The 17,896-nt window shown below is 40.9% G+C and overlaps 1 protein-coding gene across 2 annotated transcripts in view; it reads left to right on the plus strand.

The window, feature by feature from the left end:
* The window catches only part of NOL12 (nucleolar protein 12), a 72,359-nt gene extending 54,895 nt beyond the window's left edge, over positions 1 to 17,464 (plus strand). The window contains exons 6-7 of one of the 2 annotated variants that reach the window (XM_077452334.1): positions 16,034 to 16,113; positions 16,734 to 17,464. In XM_077452334.1, the coding sequence (XP_077308460.1) occupies positions 16,034 to 16,113; positions 16,734 to 16,899 (246 nt within the window). In that variant the 3' untranslated portion in view covers positions 16,900 to 17,464. The remainder of the gene's footprint in view (positions 1 to 16,033; positions 16,114 to 16,733) is intronic. The other variant, XM_077452335.1, reaches the window with a different exon arrangement.
* Positions 17,465 to 17,896: the final 432 nt, after the last annotated feature.

Consider the following 17,896-nt stretch of genomic DNA (forward strand, 5'->3'; position numbering starts at 1 on the left):
ATGAGAATTTTTTTTTTTAAACGCTCCCCATACCGCCGAGCTCACTTGCAGAAGTGAAACGCATATGTGAGTAGCAACCTCATATGAATACGGTGTTCATACCACATGTGAGGCATTACCGCGATCGTTAAGAGCGAGAGCAATAATTCTAACCCTAGACCTCCTCTATAACTCAAAACATGCAACCTGTACAATTTTGTAAATGCCGTCTATGGAAATTTAGCTTTTCGCCATTTCATGAGCGGGTGCAATTTTGAAGCGTGACATGTTTGGTATCAATTTTATTTGGCGTAACATTATCTTTCACAATATACAAAAAAGATTGGACTTTTACTGTTGTCTTATTTTTCCCCCCCCCCCCCCCCAAAAAAAGGTGTGCAAAAAAAATGTAGCAAAAAAAAAAACGCACACATCTGAATTCTCCCAAACGTATGTGGGAAAATGTGTTTTGGTCTGATGAAACTAAGGTTGAACTTTTTGGCCATAATTCCAACAGATATGTTTGGTGCAAAAACCACGCTGCACGTCACCAAAAGAACACCATACCCACTGTGAAGCATGATGGTGGCAGCATTTTGAACAGTTCCAAATACCAGTCAATATTGGCAAAAAACCTTCAGGCTGCCGCTAAAAGGCTGAACATGAAGAGGAATTTTATCTTTCAGCATGACAACAATCCAAAGCATACATCCAAATCAACAAAGGAATGGCTTCACCAGGAAAAGATTAATGTTTTGGAATGGCCCAGCCAGAGCACAGATCTGAATCTGATTGAATATCTGTGGGGTGATCTGAAGAGGGCTTTGCACAGGAAATGCCCTCGCAATCTGACAGATTTGAGTGTTTTTGCAAAGATAAGTGTGCAAATATTGCCAAGTCAAGATGTGCCATGCTGATACTCATACCCAAAAAGACTGAGTGCCGAAATAAAATCAAAAGATGCTTCAACAAAGTATTAGTTTTTAAGGGTGTGCACACTTGTGCAACCATATTATTTTAGTTTATTTTTACTTCCCTCCACCTAAAAGACTTCAGTTTGCTGGTATTCTCTAAACTTTTCCCACAAAGTTTGGAGCGTGAAACTGTCCAAAATGTCTTGGTATGCTGATGTCTTAAGCGTTCCCTTCACTGGAACTAAGGGGCCAAGCCCAACACCTGAAAAAATCCTAAACCATGCCCCCTCCACCAAATAATTTGGACTAGTGCACAAAGCAATGGCCATAAAGACATGGATGAGCAAGTTTGGGGTGGAAACAGTTAACTGGCTTTCAGAGTCCTGACAGCAACCAGATAGAACACTCTTGGTGAATTAAAGTGGAGAATGTGAGCCAAGCCTTCTTGTGCACCTCAGTGCCTGACCTCACAAATTCACTTCTGGAAGAATGGTCAAACATTCCCATAGACTCTCCTAAACCTTGTGGAAAGCCTTCCCAGAAGAGTTGAAGCAGTTATAGCTGCAAAGGGTGGGCTAACTCAATATTAAACCCTACGGACTAAGACTGGGATGCCATTAAAGTTCATCTGTATAAAGGCAGGTGTCACTATACTTTTGGTAATATAGTGTATATTTCCGTAAAACTGCTCCTGCTTCTTGAATGACTAACTCGTATGTGGCAAAGTGACATGTCATTCGTTTTTATGCACTGCAGCTGAGCCACACAGACAGACAGATGGAGACCATGGTAGAGCTCCAGTGCCACTTGAAAAAGAGGCTAACATGCTGCAATTTTCTGCAGATATAACAAAATGGTCCCAGGCATAGACACCTTGGTCCAGACGGGTTACCTCACATGACTTATGTGGCATTTATAAAAATACAAAAATACAAAAATGTTCAAAAAAGTATGTCACATCAATGAACCAAATTTATGTTTCAATGCAAATAAACTGCAATACCCGTCACCACACTCTTTAATAAAAAGACAATGTTTTATCTAACGCAAACGTCTGGACATCGTGATGACTTCTACAAGAACTTATGGCTGTATGTTATTAATCTATTAAGTCCAATTCAGGACAATTTTAGCAAAATAAATATCATGAAATGCCATGTAGTTATGCAGCTATTGGCAATAGATGATCAAAGAGTACCACTAATATATGGAAATATACTTTATATAATATGCCCCATAGAAAAGTTGCCTAAAGGCCCCTCCATGGATCCAAGAGTAAATATAGGTAGTCCAGACATAAAAAAAAATTGTATGCCATTGATTACCAATAAATGAAAAAACAAAGCAGTATTTAACCACCTAACTGAAGAGTCCTCGTAGTATATTCTCAAGATTAGAATTGCATATATTCGTTAATTCCTGGATCAAATTGAAATGCTTCTCTGCCAGTATGACAGTATAAAGAAGTGAGCAGTTGGCCAACAAGGTATAAAGCAGGTCGGTGTAAGCTGGAGTAGAGTAGCTTGTGGAATTTAAGCATCACAAACAGGCAATAGCTGGTGGAGATTGCTGTTGAAAATTTGCAGCAATAGCTGCAGAATGAGCTTTGTATAGGTGGATATATATTTCATGTTACCATGGTGTTCGGCTCAAGAGCGTGTCTCTCCACACTTCACAGCGCTCTGTCTCTCCAAGCAGTGCTCTACTGCCAAGCTACCTTTCCTCCAGACCCTGTGATATCCTCGGGGTGGGCTTGGCATGGTACAGCCGCTATCTCTGGGATGGTAGGAAGAGTGGCCTGGATGATGTCCTAGTGTGCTAATGTCAATGTGTTTTGCTAAACGGCGTAACCAAGTTTCATCAGGCATTTTTCTGCACCTTTCTGATCTGTTGGGTGAACAGGGCACATAGAAAAACATTATTGTTCTGTGCACTTCTGCGGAGACCTGTGTCTTTCCAGTACAAAAAACACACGTCTTTGCACATAGTTTTGTTTTTAAAGCCAAAAACAAAAATATTTTGCAGCTTTACCAATTGTTAGGTGTGGTGGCTCAGTTGGTTTTTTTTCTTTTCCTTCCTCCTTTGTTTTCATCTGTTGATCCTGCCAGTAATTTATTTTTATTTTTTCAGCTTTAAGGCTACGTTTCCACTAATGCGACTTGTCATGTGACTTGGGACTGCAAAGTCGCATGACAAGACGTACCCCATGATTTCCAATGAGTACCGTTCATATCTGTGCGACTTAAAAGTACTACTTTGATCCCACTTTGATGTGACTTGAGGTCCATAGACCTCAAGAATACACAGGCGTTGCTTCAAGTCGCATCAAAATCGCTTGACTTTCAGGTCGCAATAGTGGAAACCTAGGCTAATGGACCAAGCTGTCCAGAAAAAGTAAGAGGGTTGAATAAAAACCATTTAAAGCTGACAGGTGTGCTTAGGTTGGTTAGCTTTTTTTTCATTTATGTGTAATGTTTATCCCAAAAGAAAAACAAAGCTGTTTATAAAGTGTTCGCTGGAGTTCAGTTTTAGGTTGTTGGTCAAGTCCATCTAAATCTGCTAGTGCATCTAACACTAGCTCCCAGACTGACAATACTGTTGTCCAGCGGTAACCCTGTTGCTCCTCCATAGACAGACACTTTGACAGGAAGTGTGTTACTGATCAGCACCTGAAAACAACATTTTAATACCTGTGGCTACAGTTGACACACTGGCTATGACACTGAATTATACAGCCATCTCTGATTAGTCAAGTACTATCCTTTCTAGGGTTCACTAGAATGGAGGATATTTCTACATACCCAAAATGCTTATGTGATACAGTGCAAGTATACTGTGACAATATAATTCCTTTAAGTGGAGCGGTCTTTCAGATTTTGTGTTTCTTGGCACATTATATATCTACAATATTATATTAACTATTTATAATGTTCCAACACATTAAACTATGTTTTACATTAGATAATAAGTTGCAAAACAGACTAACAGTACTAGTACAGGAGCATGACATGTATGACAATTGAAATGTTTCATTTTCTGGGTGGGACACAGAACATATTAGATATTGCAGAACAATGATCCTTTTATGGAGGCCTGGAAAAATATAGATTTCCACAAACTAAAGCTGAAGTAAAATAAAGACTAAAACCTGAAGTTATAACCCTTTAAATTCCCTCTGATTATTCTAAATAAAATGTACACATCTTTGTCATTGGGATTTGACAATAAGTAATGGTAAATGGAGGAAACATTCAGCACGTGGACCTTTATGGAAATGCCAATGTTTGAGTTCCATTATGTGGGGCTGCAGTTCAGACCTCCTTTGTAGAAGCACTAATAATACTTCACTTGTCTTCTTTTAAATACAGTGGTACCTCGGTTCACAAACTTAATTTGTGAAATGACTCTGGACGTGAACCGAGACAAATTTTCCCATAGGGTGCAATGTACATCAGGTTACTCTGTTCTGAACTTTTTTGTTTTTATATATATATATATATATATATATATATATATATATATATATATATATATATATATATATATATATATATAGTAAAATTATGAATTGTAGGTACAAAAAAAATAATTTTAAACATATTATGATCTTTTACATTAAGCTGACCTCTTTCACGAACTGAGTTGTTTGTACAGAAGCCTTCGTGAACCGAGGTATCACTGTGTTTGTAGCGTTTGCTGTTTCTGTAAAATATTGGAGCAACAGCACCCTCCAGTGGACAGCTGTAGAACAGTATTTTTAGTCAGGAGTCAATCTTAAAATGATCTGAAATCCTGTATTTCAAGCAACTATGCTTCTTTCAAACTTCAGCGTACCCCAGAACTAAAAAAAACTAAAAACAATAGGAAGCGCAGGCACTAGGGTGCAGATGCAGCTTTTTATCTGACAGAGGGGGTGATATAAAGAGGAGATAATGGCTTAACCACTGGATTACCTGCACTTATGAATATCACTTTCATTGCTTTGTCATTGTGATTTTTGATTGCAAGTAAAAGTATTCAAAACGCCAAAATCTGCATTTTGGAAAACTATTCTAATTATACTATTTATTTTTAAATCGGCACCAATGGCAGCCAAGTAAACCGGAAGTGATGTCGTGGCGCCACTTCCAGGTTACCCGATCAAAGTTGGCTGGTCGCTCGGGTCTCCCAGTGGAACAAGAGACCTGGACGGAGCGGGGGGATGTTCCCTCCTGCTCCTTTGTGATAATGCCCGAGCGGCAGCTGAGCCTCATCGGTTATCAGAAAGCCGACCGCCAGCTCTAAAATATGGTACCGGGGTGAAGCCTGCAGCTGCAGGCTTCATTTTGGTCCAACCACTTCCTCGAAGGACTTAAGTATGTTTTGTTTCATATGAAGTGGTTAAAGAGCTTCACATGCTTTTTCTTCAGCAATGGAGTTTTGAATGGTGAGCGTGCATACAGGCCATGGCATTACTTATTGTTTTCTTTGAAACAATTGTACCTGCTAATTCCAGGTTTTTCTGAAGCTCTCCACAAGTACTCTTGGACAACTCTTCTGTCAGAAATTTTCCAAGGAGCACCTGGTTGTGGCCGCTTTATGCTGAAATGTTCTTTCCACTTCTGGATTATGTCTCCAACAGTGCTCACTGGAACATTAAGTTTAGAAATCCTTCTGTAACTAATACCATCAGTAGGTTTGCAACAAGAAGGTTGCGAAGGTCTTGAGAGAGCACTTTGTTTTTTACCCATCATGAGATGTTTCTTGTTACACCTTGGTCTTTTTATAGGCCTTCAGTTGAGACTGAACTAGCCGATATTATTTTGCACTGACAAGGGGCAGGGTTCCCGTCATTCCATTTTTTTTATTTTATTACACCTAACTTTAATTTGTGAACTTATTTGTCTTGGTTTCTCATGTATGGATTGCATGGGTTGTACCAACATGTGGTGAAAATTTCATGTCAATCGCACCTTTAGAAATACATAAACTAAGAAAAATGGTGACTTATTCAATACTTGCTTTACCCACTGTATAGGATTATATCTTGATCAGTGCATAAAAAATAAAAACCGGTTGATTTTTGTCATTTTGTTAAAATGCTAGAGCTGTCTTTGCCCTCTTCATAATTCCTCTCGTCTTGAAGTGTAAGTCCAGGCAAAGCCTAACTAATTCTAAACCTGTTTTCTGCCACATTCTAAATCTCTGTAAAGCAAAATTCGCTGTATTTGCCTACCCTGCAGCCAATCCGATCCAGTTTCCAGCAGCAGAAGCTCTGTGCAGGAGAGGACCAACAGCAGCAGGGAAATGGATGGCAAGTGATGTCACCCATAGACTTTCTAGGAGGCTTTCGTTGTCCGCTGCCGCCAACTGAAGCTGCCGCCGATAGCTGATGCTGGGACTGGATTGGACCGGCTGCAGAATAGGCAAGTATAGTGTGTGTTTTTTATTTTGCTTTACCGGGTTAGATAAATTAAGTAAAGAATGTGGCAGAGAGCGGGTTTAGTGTTGGCTTTTACATGAACATCCACTTTAAAGCCCAAACAGTGGGATACACTTTAAATTTATTACATTACTTTGCCCTGTTTGGGTAAAGCTGCTGTTAATTTTAATGTAGGTTGTATATTAAATTTTATTTTCCAACAACTCGGCATTGCTCACGGTTATGAATACAAAATAATAATGTAATTTTGACTGTTGTCTATACAGGACAGGTTGTGTGTCTCTTGGCTAGAGTTCCTAGTGTATGGAGGTGTATAAGAAATCCATACCACGTAATAAACATTTCCTGGTAACCTCGCTGGGTTATTTCTAATATCCCACAACACAGTGTGCATAACATTGTTCCTTTGTGGCCAGTATCTTGGAATATAATACTTTTTTGAAGAATTGCTTCTCATGTAGCAAGGAAGTCTCCCTGTTGGTATAGAATGGACCGAGCACCTAAGTGGTGAAATATCTTCAATTAACCATTAGGTTAAAGTGTATGTAAACCATAAAGGGCAACATCTCTTATTTGCTCCCTTTTGGTGTCTTTAACCACTTTGGGTCCGGCAGGTTTTACCCCCTTCCTGAGCAGGCCATTTTTTGCGATATGGCACTATTTCTTTAACCGACAACTGTGCGGACATGCGACACTGTTTCCCAAATTAAATCAATTGTCTTTTTTTTTCTTTTTTTTCCTCCCACAAATAGAGCTTCTTTTGGTGATATTTGGTCACCTCTGCAGTTTTTTTATTTTTTCCGCTATAAACAAAAAGACCATCAAATTTGGAAAAAAAAAAAATTTTTTTTTACTTTCTGCTATAAAACATATCCAATAAAACAATGTAAAAAATCTATTTTCTTCATCAATTTAGGCCAATTTATATTCTGCTACATATTTTTGGTTAAAATCCAGAAATGCGTATATTGATTTGCGCAAAAGTTATAGCGTCTACAAACTATGGAATAGATTTATGGGCTTTTTAAATGACACTGGCAGGGAAGGAGTTAAATGTGCTCCTAGGAAGTGATTTCTGTGTCAGGGATGGCCTGATTATAAGATCTGTGTTCCTGATTAGCAGGAACACAAGATCTCTCTTCCTCTCTGACAGAACAGCAGTCTGCCTTGTTTACATAGGCAGAGCGCCATTCTGCCTCTCCTAACGATTGGCATGTTGTGGCCATCTGACCTGCTGATTGGCTACCGCTGTGTCCAATCACAGCAGGAGCAAGGCTCTGGTGGTATGTGCCCCAGAGCCTATCTGAAGAATCGCGTACAGGTAGGGGATTTTGCACTTAAGGGGCGGCCATGGACGTGGGGCGGTCCTTAAGTGGTTAATATACCATTGGAAGCACTTTGTCATACCCGCTTGATAAGTGGAAACTTACTGCATTATCTTAGTTCTCCTAGTTCTCATTTTGGACTACAGAAAAATTAGCCTTTATGTTGTAAAGATATGAGTATGCGATTGAGTAGTTCCAGGAAAAAACACTGGGAAAGTCTGACAACACTCGGTCGACATCATTGCTGTGTGTGTTGTCAGCCCGCCTCAGGACTTAGGAGCCAGGTGCATTTCTGACAGTTCAAAAGATACTTTTCTGTACTTGCAGGGCCTGTAACCTCTTGGCGACCAGCTGCCACAGTTTTACTGTGGCAGAATGGCACGCCTGGGCGAAACGACGTTGCCTTACGTAGCTTCGCCTTTTAGCCACTATGGCCGCACGCCCAGAGATGATGCGAGTGCCAGGCGGGCGCAATGACCGCCAGGCTCCCGCGATCACTCGTGACAGAGCGAGAACCGGCTTCTACAAGCCCCTATTTTGTGGACGCTATACCTTTCACGAAAACCAATCAATATACGCTTATTTTACCAAAAATATGTAGAAGAATACATATCGGCCTAAACTGAGGTAAAAATTGGGTTTTCTGATTAAAAAATGTGGGATATTTATTATAGCAAAAAGATATTGTATTATTTATTTTTTTAAATTGACGATTTTCACTTGTTTATAGCGTAAAAAATTTAAAACTGCAGAGGCCATCAAATACCACCAAAAAGCTCTATTTGTGGAGACAAAAGACGTAAATTTTTGTTTGGGTACAGCACCGCCCGACTGCACAATTGCCAGTTAAAGCAACGCAGTGCCGTGTCGCAAAAAATGGCCTGGTCATTAAGCAGCCAAATCTTTCAGGGCTGAAGTGGTTAAAGGGAAAAAACAAGGGGGTTTGTGATTGTACTGAAAATGCTTAACTTTTTGCCTTGACATAAGCTAATTTTTAGTTTCCACCATTTTAATTAAGTTTACCCAAGTAGTAATGTGGTAACAGCCACTAAGGCGAAATACAATTTACTAAAAAGGAACTCAAAAAATAAAAAATTCAATGAACTTTCTGGGAAGTATACAAAAAACACTTAGTGTTTACCTCCACCCCTCGCTCCAAGTGCAAGGTTAAATGCTTATGAAGGGATCTTGAGGTAGAGGAATAAGCTATAATACCTTATTCTGTCCTCTAGCAGACTTTCTCTGCGCTGTGCCACTGGCCCCCCGAAGCCTCTTCTATAAGGTGATCTGGCAAGCAGTAGATTGCTAATGTCATCAGTTACAATGCAGGACAAATAGCCCTGCATTTTATATGAAGACTTTGATAGGACACCCACAACCCAGAGTGTCAGAGAGAAGAAACCTGCCTAATGCACATTCCAACTGGCCAGTATGTCAGCCCTTGATGGCCATGGGCCAGCACATTTTGCCTGTCAGAATGGCTCACTGCTTGGCCATATCAGCATGTTTGCTCTGCTTCAGGCATCTGCATGAACTTTTTAGATGTCTTCCCCTTTTATTATACCTGCAGCTGTTTTTCTGTTTTTGCCCTGGAGATGGAGGGATTGGTGTACTAAATGAGCAGATTGTTTAGCTGGCAAAGGCGCCTTTCACAGTGGGGTGGGAGCGGCGTTGGCGGTAAAGAGCTAAAGTTGTTTTAGCAGTGGTATTCAGACGCTAGCGGACAGTTTTAACCTTTGGCTTTCACACTGGAGTGAAAGGGGGCTGTTTAAAAAAAAAAAAAAAATTTAGCCGCTGTAGCACCTCAAAACCGCCTCAGTGTGAAAGGGGCCAAAGTGAATGTAATTAAATCACAAACCTATGTTCATTTTTAAATACCCGATAATGTGTAAGAATTTTTAAAGGCATTACATGCTTTTTGTTCTAACCAAGTATTAGCGTAGTGGTATTCCTTGTCACCTTATTGTATTGATTGGCTCAAATTTTGTGGCTGAAGTTTGTAGTGCCATGGCTTTGTCTGTGTATTCATTCACCTAGCTTGACCCTATTCTATAAAGGGACAGGCAACTTCTTGTTCCCGCGTCACACGATGTCCATGCCTTGCCACTTCATTGTCCTGCATCACAAATATGGGAATGTTAATATGATAACACTGCATGGTGAACTGCATTGCACGCGTATATATAATATTCTCCACCATTTATGTTCCTTTATATAGTTTGAGCCAAGCAAATTATTTACTTCACTAGCAAATGCACTTGTCGTGCGTGATCAGCTACATACAGTGTATAGTTATGTGTTCCTGCAGTGAGATGGAGACTTTCTGTCTCACAGACTTCACAATATAGAGTTGGGCAGAGCACCGCTCAGCCATTCACGGGAAGCTTTGTATTCTATGAATGAATAAAAGTTCCTCTGATTGGCTGAGGCACAAATGTGGGTGGATAATGTCACAATTTCAGATTTGGCCAATCAGAGGAAGCTTTATATTCATTCATATAATATGAAGCCTCCTCTGATTGCCTGAATGGGCTCAGCCTGACTCTTGTACCAGGAGTGAGACATTCCCATCCCCCTACTGGCACACTGTACCATATACCCAGCAAGCACACGTTAGTCCAGTAAATAGTTTCATTGTTTTTTTTTTTTGTTTTTTATGTCCCTGCTGGGATTATATATATATATATATATATATATATATATATATATATATATATATATATATATATATATATATATATATGTATGTGTGTGTGTGTATATGTATATATATGTATATGTGTATGTATATATATAATATATATATGGGCCATCTGTTTTGTGACAAATATCAAAGAAGGGATTTCACTTCACTTGTTCTGTCCCAGATAAATCTCTCCAGTTAAAAGAGAAGTTAAAGGATTTTTTTTTTTTCGATCCCCCAGCAATTCTGCACTGAGAGCCAAGCGATCGAACCCTGGTGATCACTCAATTCTTACACCTCCCCAAGCACAGAGCTGCTGACTTTCAGCAGCTCTCCGCTCTGCCTCCTCCTCGCTCATTGGAGAGCTGATCTGTGGAGGGGCGGGGAGCAGGCAGTTCGGTTTTATCTTCAGAGTGTTTAGTTTTATATTTTTAAGAATGGGAACAGTGACTTGTACATAAATTTGCACTGATTGGCTGCAGGAATGAAATTGTGCAAATTCAGCTGAACTCATGCAATTTCATTGCCGCATGTCAGTCCCGACTTTGGGGACAATTTCAGAGACATCTGTGTGGGTTGCTGCACAGATGTCAATGGAAATCGCACCCCTAAATTGCCAAAAATATCGCACCGCAGTAGTGTCGCACCAATTTAAGATGGTACAATTGCCACCGATTTGACATGCCAAATTGCATCAGTGTGAACCAGGGCTAAAGGTACATGAGTTGTGTCTTGAAATGTGTGTACAAAAAATATAAAACTTATATTTAGTCCGACTTGGTTTATAATACTAAAACACAAAAATATAACAGAAAAAGCAAATAATGCTGCCATAACTCTTGCATAATCATCTCATACATCAAAGATTGCACCCACTCTGTCAAGCTTTTCATTTTAGGTAGAGTAATGTAGAGTTATACCTGTAAAAAAAAGAAAAAAAAAAAAATCTGCCATCTGTGTCCCAGTGCAGAGATTTCCCTTCACTTCCTGTCCCATGGCCAAACAGAAAGTTAGAGGAAATCCCTGCAAAAATAAGAGAATTTCTTGGGGACCCCAGGTCACCAGAACTAGTGTGCCAGCTGCACGATTTCACATCTAACTTTTCTGGGGAATTGATAGACTTTTTCTTAGAATTTTTTTTTTTTTTTTTTCAACCTCGCCTACTAGTTAACTGTCAGGGGTCTCAAGCTGGTGGCCCTCCAGCTGTTGCGAAACTACAAGTCCCATCATGCCTTTGCCTGTGGGAGTCATGCTTGTAACTGTCAGCTTTGCAATGCCTCATGGGACTTGTAGTTTTTTAACAGCTGGAGGGCTGCCAGTTTGAGACCCCTGAACTATGTAACCTAAAATTTGTGATTTTCTTTTACTTTCAATAATGGTAGGATAAATAGAGAGGAGAATCTCCCTTAATGAGGGCACAGACAGCAATAAAAACGGACATATGTTCTAATCCATCTCCACTACATCCAAAACTAAAAGGAAAGTTTTGCCTTTAGCTATAATTTAAAAATATAACTCCAGACATGTTTGTTTTTAAATTTTAGTTTTAGAGCATGGAATAGTTAGAAGATCATATTTTCCTGACGCCTTCGTGGCAGCACACACACTGGGGTTGTGACTCTGCCCCCACAACCTGACAGGATTGGATTAACTATAAATTTGAAGGGGAGACCCCCTGCTGCATTCTTTTTTTTTTTTTTTTTTTTTATCCTCACCTGACAGGTTGGACAGACGGAGTTTTCCTGTTACAGATGAATAAGCCTCTACCACATTCGCCCCAGCAGGTTCAAGCCTCTCCTGTTTGGAAGTCCCTCCTGTACAGTCTCTAAAGGAGCTTCTATGGAGGGAACCCCCGTTCTGGTGGTCTCAGGGGGCTACTGGATTTCTGGCATTACCAAAGCTTTAAAGAAGCTTTTTTTTTTTTTTACCTTTGCAGTGGACTCCCCTTCTTCTTTTGCCTATTAATTCCTCTTATTTAAATATTAATATCCATCTTTTATTTCTATAGTAAGTGGTGGTTTATATTCCCTTTTTTTTCCCTCTACCTTTGGGAGGCATCAGTAGATATTATTATAAGATCTTCAGCCAAGGCTATACTGGCCTCCGTAACAGCGAGAAGAGCGCTATGGCTCAAACCGTGGATGGCCGATACAGCATCCAAAATAAATTGGTGCAGAATTCCATATGAGGGCGCAAATCTGTTCGGTGCCAAGTTAGACTCTGCTATGTCCAAGGTAACAGGAGGGAAGTCAGGCCTGATCCCCTCCGATAGGAGACCCAAGATGCAGAAGGGACCGGTTTACAGACTTAATCTTCCGGACAAATAGAGAGAGTCCAGGTCCTACTGTCCTGGTAGGGAATTTAGAAGGGAAAAATACAAAACCTTCTTTTCTAAGGATACAGAAATCTAAGGCCACCCCGGCAGGGAAACAGAAGGAACTTTACCAAGATCTGGTCAGACCATATAAAGGGTTTATGGACATTGTCCACCATCCAAGTCGGACACAGGTGGGAATTCAAAAACAGACTCTCACCAAATCATTTCCAGACAACCAGAGCACCATCCTCAGTACTCCAAAGGATTCTGCTAGTAAAGTACGTAGCAGAATTGAAACAAAAGAGAGAGATCCTGGAGGTCCCATCATGCCAAAAGGGAAGAAGGTTCTACTCTCCCTTGTTTCTGGTAGAAAAGACAGGGGATTTGCATCCTGTATTAGACATCAAGATGCTCAACAAGGATATCAAAGTGGAGGCTTTCAAAATGGGAAAACCTTCAATCCATACTTCTAGCAATAAATCTGGGCGATTGGATGCTTTCAATAGATTTATCGGACGCTTATCTACATATACCAATTCATCCGGCCTTTCAAAAGTTTCTCCGGTTCGCCATAAACCAACATCATTTCCAATTCCAGTGCCTCCCGTTTGGCATCTCTCCGGCACCCAGGATGTTTACGATAGTATTGTTACCATTGGTGGCTTTCCTCAGAGAAAAGGGATTAAGTGTCCACCATTATCTGGACGACATCCTACTTTTAGCAAAGGCTCAAGAGACGTTGATTCATCACCGGGAGGTCCTCCTTACAACCCTCCAGAAGTTTGGGTGGATAATCAATTGGGAAAAGAGCTGACTGCGACCCACACAAAATATATTTTTAGGGGCACATCTGAACACCAAAACAAACAAGATACAGCTCCCCCAAGAGAAGATCCGGCCTCTGATACAGAAAATGCAGAAGCTGCTATCAACGAATCACTTACCAGCCAGAGCCTGTATGAGTCTACTAGGGTCCATGTCCGCAACCATACCCATGGTGCGATGGGCACAGTGGCACATGAAAACCTTACAGAACTCATTCCTCAGGCAGTGGGATGGAGTCTCAATGCGTCAGACCATCTTCATCTCCAGATCGATGAGGCAATCGATATGGTAGTGGACGCGCCCAAACAATCTCGGGAAATACAAACCGATAGTCCCTCCAAACCCGGAAGTAGTCACTTTGGATGCCTGCCAGAGCGGTTGGGGGGGCCCACTATCAAGACCAGGCAGCCCAGGGCCAGTGGCATTTTCAGGCTCAATGTTTGGTCTCGAACATTTTAGAGCTCAGGGAAGCCTTTTATGTCTTAACGGCATTCGCACCATTTCTGACGGACAAGAATGTGCTCATTCGAATGGACAGCCAAGTAGCAGTATCCTTATGTTCGGAAGCAAGGGGGTACCAGGAGTGCCACCTTGATGGAAGAAGTTCGGCCCATCTTGGAATGGGCTCAGATACATCGAACAAGTTTAAAAGCAGTGTATGTCCCAGCGGCACAGAACATATTAGCAGACTGCCTGAGTCGAGAAACGCTATCCAACAATGAGTGGTCATTGAACCCTCGGACTTTCTCCCTCCTTACGGAAATCTGGGGAACACCGGAAGTAGATTTAGCAGCCACTCCACTTATTTTGATTATTCCACTGTGGCCGAGGAGGCCGTGGTTCACGACACTTACAGCTCAGCCTTCAACCTCCCAGTTCCTTTCCCAATAACTCCGGATCTTCTGTCTCAAGGTCAATTTTTACATCCTGCACCAGAGAAATTTCACCTGATGGCCTGGAGATTGAGAGGGCTAGACTAAGAGCGCAAGGCTGTTCTCATGAAGTCATATCGACCCTAATGCAAGCCAAGAAAGCCACTACCAATACCATCTATTCAAAGGTTTGGAGAAGATTCTGCTTCATGGCACAACGGAAAGGATGAAATTCCCTTTCCAGAACCCTCTCAAGTCCTGGAATTCCTCCAGTCGGTGGTCAACAAGGGTCTAAGCTTAAGTACCCTAAAGGTTCAGGTATCGGCTCTGTCAGCTAAAACAGATACTAAGTGGGCATTCCACCCATTGGTAATCCAATTTTTGAGAGCCTATCTAAAGATTAAACCCTCCAGGAGGCCAGTCTTTCCATCATGGGATCTTTCAATAGTTCTCCATGCTCTCTCTTCGCCTCCGTTTGTTCCATTTGAAACTATCTCTTTATGGGACTTCACTTTTAAAACTGTCTTTTCTCATTGTGATTACATCAGCTAGAAGAGTGTCGGAGATTCAAGCATTAATGGTTTCGGAGCCTCACTTAGTTCTCTTTCCCGACAATGTAGTCCTAAGACCTTCCGAACGCTTCATACCCAAAGTGGCAACTTCCTTCCATCCTTCACGGACGATCAGGGTAATCCTCATCCACTAGATGTCAAAACAACCATCATGAACTACTTAACTGCTACCACCTCTTTTAGGAAAACAGACTCTTTTGATCATTCCCCATGGAACCAGGCGCGGGCAAGCCGCCTCCTCACACACTATTGCATCCTGGTTAGTCAGAACCATTAAAAAAAGCTTACTCCACCCAGAATATGGCGATTCCTGAAGACATCAGGGCTAATTCAACTAGGGCAGTGGCTACCTCTTGGGCAGCGTATTGCAGGGTCTCACCACAGACAATATGCAGGGCAGCAACATGGTCCTCCAAGAATACCTTTATTTCCCACTACAAGGTGGATTCCACTCATTTATCCATGCAAGACTTCGGCAGATCCGTCATTAGAGCCAATTCTTCAGCATTATAAAGAATAAATATTTTACTTGCACCCACCCGACTGACGAATTATTTCCCCGTGTGTGCTGCCATGAAGGCGTCAGGAAAATGGAAAATTGTATACTCACCTTTCCGTAATTTTCCTTTCCTGACGCATCTTCATGGCAGCACACAGTTGCCCTTCCTGTTTTTTTTTTTTTTTTTTTTTTTTTGTGATATTTACAGAGAATGCAGCAGGGGGTCTCCCCTTCAAATTTATAGTTAATCCAATCCTGTCAGGTTGTGGGGGCGGAGTCACAACCCCAGTGTGTGTGCTGCCATGAAGATGCGTCAGAAAGGAAAATTACGGAAAGGTGAGTATACAATTTTTCCATTTTTATTGCTACGTGTATCCAAATTTAAAAGTCTTTCCTTGGTGACCGCTATCACCAGGACAGGAAGGGAAGGAAAATCTATCCAATGAGGACACAGAAAATGTGACAACAGTTCTGTTTCTCTACTCCTATTAAAAAAAAAAAAAAAAAAAAAAAGTTAGGCTTGTGTTTTACGTTAACAAAAAGAATGCATGACCTTCTGTTTACTTTGTTCATCCTTATTTTGTGTGTGAACTAATGCCGAATCTATTCTGTGAAAACTCCTCAGGAGGATGATAACCAGAAGGAATCAGCCAAACTTACAGCTCCTCTGCCCAAGAAAGCTGGAGACCCACTTTTATCAAAGAGGTATTTGGGATTTATAGTTCATTGTTGGGCTGTAGCACTATTTTGGGGAAGTTATGGTACGGTAATTACCTGTGCTTATAAACTAAACATTTACCGGTATGTGATTTGTTTTATTAATACTTTACATGTACCTGTGTCCCTGCCATAATTCTTATTTGCTTTTTTATTAGTATGTATAAATATATTTTTATAAAAAAATTTAATATAATGGCTCATGCACATAGGCGTAAATGGGGGCATATGGCAATGCGGAGTAAAATTATATTGTAGGTATGCTGGAGCCACTGCTGCTGTATAATTCTGCCTGCAGATGTGCTTTAAAGAATACAATATTTATTCATAAACCCAAGTACTTGCCTGTGTATGCACAATTTTGAGTTTGGGGAAATGTCCAAGTGTTAACGTGCGTATAGGAAATTTTGTAATGCATGTCCATGGGAAGAATTAGGCAGCATCTCTGTATCCTGGGCACTGCAAATACAGGCATGATTTACTCTGTATGGCCATATGCTCCTGTATATGCATGTGTGTAAGAGCCCCAACTTTGTATATAGTTTGGTTTAATCACATCAGTTATTAGGAAAATTGAGGCTGTACTGAAAAATGCCTTGTGTCCTTAGAATCTCCAACCTCACAAAGTCACTGCATGTCCGCAGTCAGCGTAAGTCTCATAAACGGCCTTCTAAGAACATGGATGTCAAAAAGCAACCAATCCGTCCAACCGGAAGGACAAGCAAAGCCCAGCGAAGACGACAGACTGGCAAAACTGGAAGGAACAGAGAATAGAAATTTTGAGAAAAATACTTTTTTTCCAAGTTCCAAAAACTTGTAACGTTTTTACCAGCCGTGCCAACCAATGTAAAAACAGTTTACAGTTGTAAGCTGGATAGTGCAGAGTGCACTGTAAAGGTGGAAAACGACGACATAACTTTTTTTTTTTTTTTTTTTTTTTTTATCTTTTTCTATTTAAAAGGAGGAAATTGTCTACTTCTCATACAGTGTCTAATGTTTTTTCTTTTTGTTGTATTTGAATGTAGCTTATGTGATTCACATTGTATAGTTTTTCATGGCACCAAGTTGCTAATGCTATGCGAGCTCCTTTTCTCATCATACAACCAATGGGGGATGAGGGGTGGTGACCTCTTGCTTAAAAGGCCCCCACCCTGTGTGTTTATTAAAGAGAAGCTTCTCCAGCATCATGATGCAGGTAATTGAGGAGTGGGGAGTGCCAGTGTTAGTTAATGTGATCTGAACAAGCTTGTGATATCTCTAAACAATGACAAAAGAAACATTTTTTTACTTGGTTCATTTTATCAAATATATATATACACACATTTTCACTACTAGAAAATTGTGTAGTTTGTGTTCATTCTGCGAAGTTTGTATCTAAGCTACATTTTAAATTATAGAACAGATGGCAGTGGAGCAGGTGTTTAGGTTGTGTGGTTGAGTGCCTTTCTATTATAGTCCTCTTCAGTAGGTTTAATCAGGGCCGGATTAACATAGGGGCTGATGGAGCTGCAGCACCAAGCCCCTGCCTTAAAATAGGCCCACCCAGCCAGCAGCATAAGCCCGATTTTTTTTTTTTTCCTGTCCATAAACTTCTATGGGACAGGAGAAGTGTGTGTAAATGTAGGGGTGTCTGGCTGCATCTGTGTTTGCTCACTGTGGTTATTACAATGTCACAGTGCACAGTTCCCCCCCTACACAAATGGGAGAGGCTGAGTCGGCTCTGCCTTTCCCCTCCCCCTCTGTGAAGTCTGTGCAGTGAAGGAGCCGTGTG

Source organism: Lithobates pipiens, unplaced genomic scaffold (assembly GCF_037356315.1).
Source record: "Lithobates pipiens isolate NorthernLeopardFrog02 unplaced genomic scaffold, aLitPip1_a1.2 Scaffold_23, whole genome shotgun sequence".
Taxonomy (NCBI): Eukaryota; Metazoa; Chordata; class Amphibia; order Anura; family Ranidae; genus Lithobates; species Lithobates pipiens.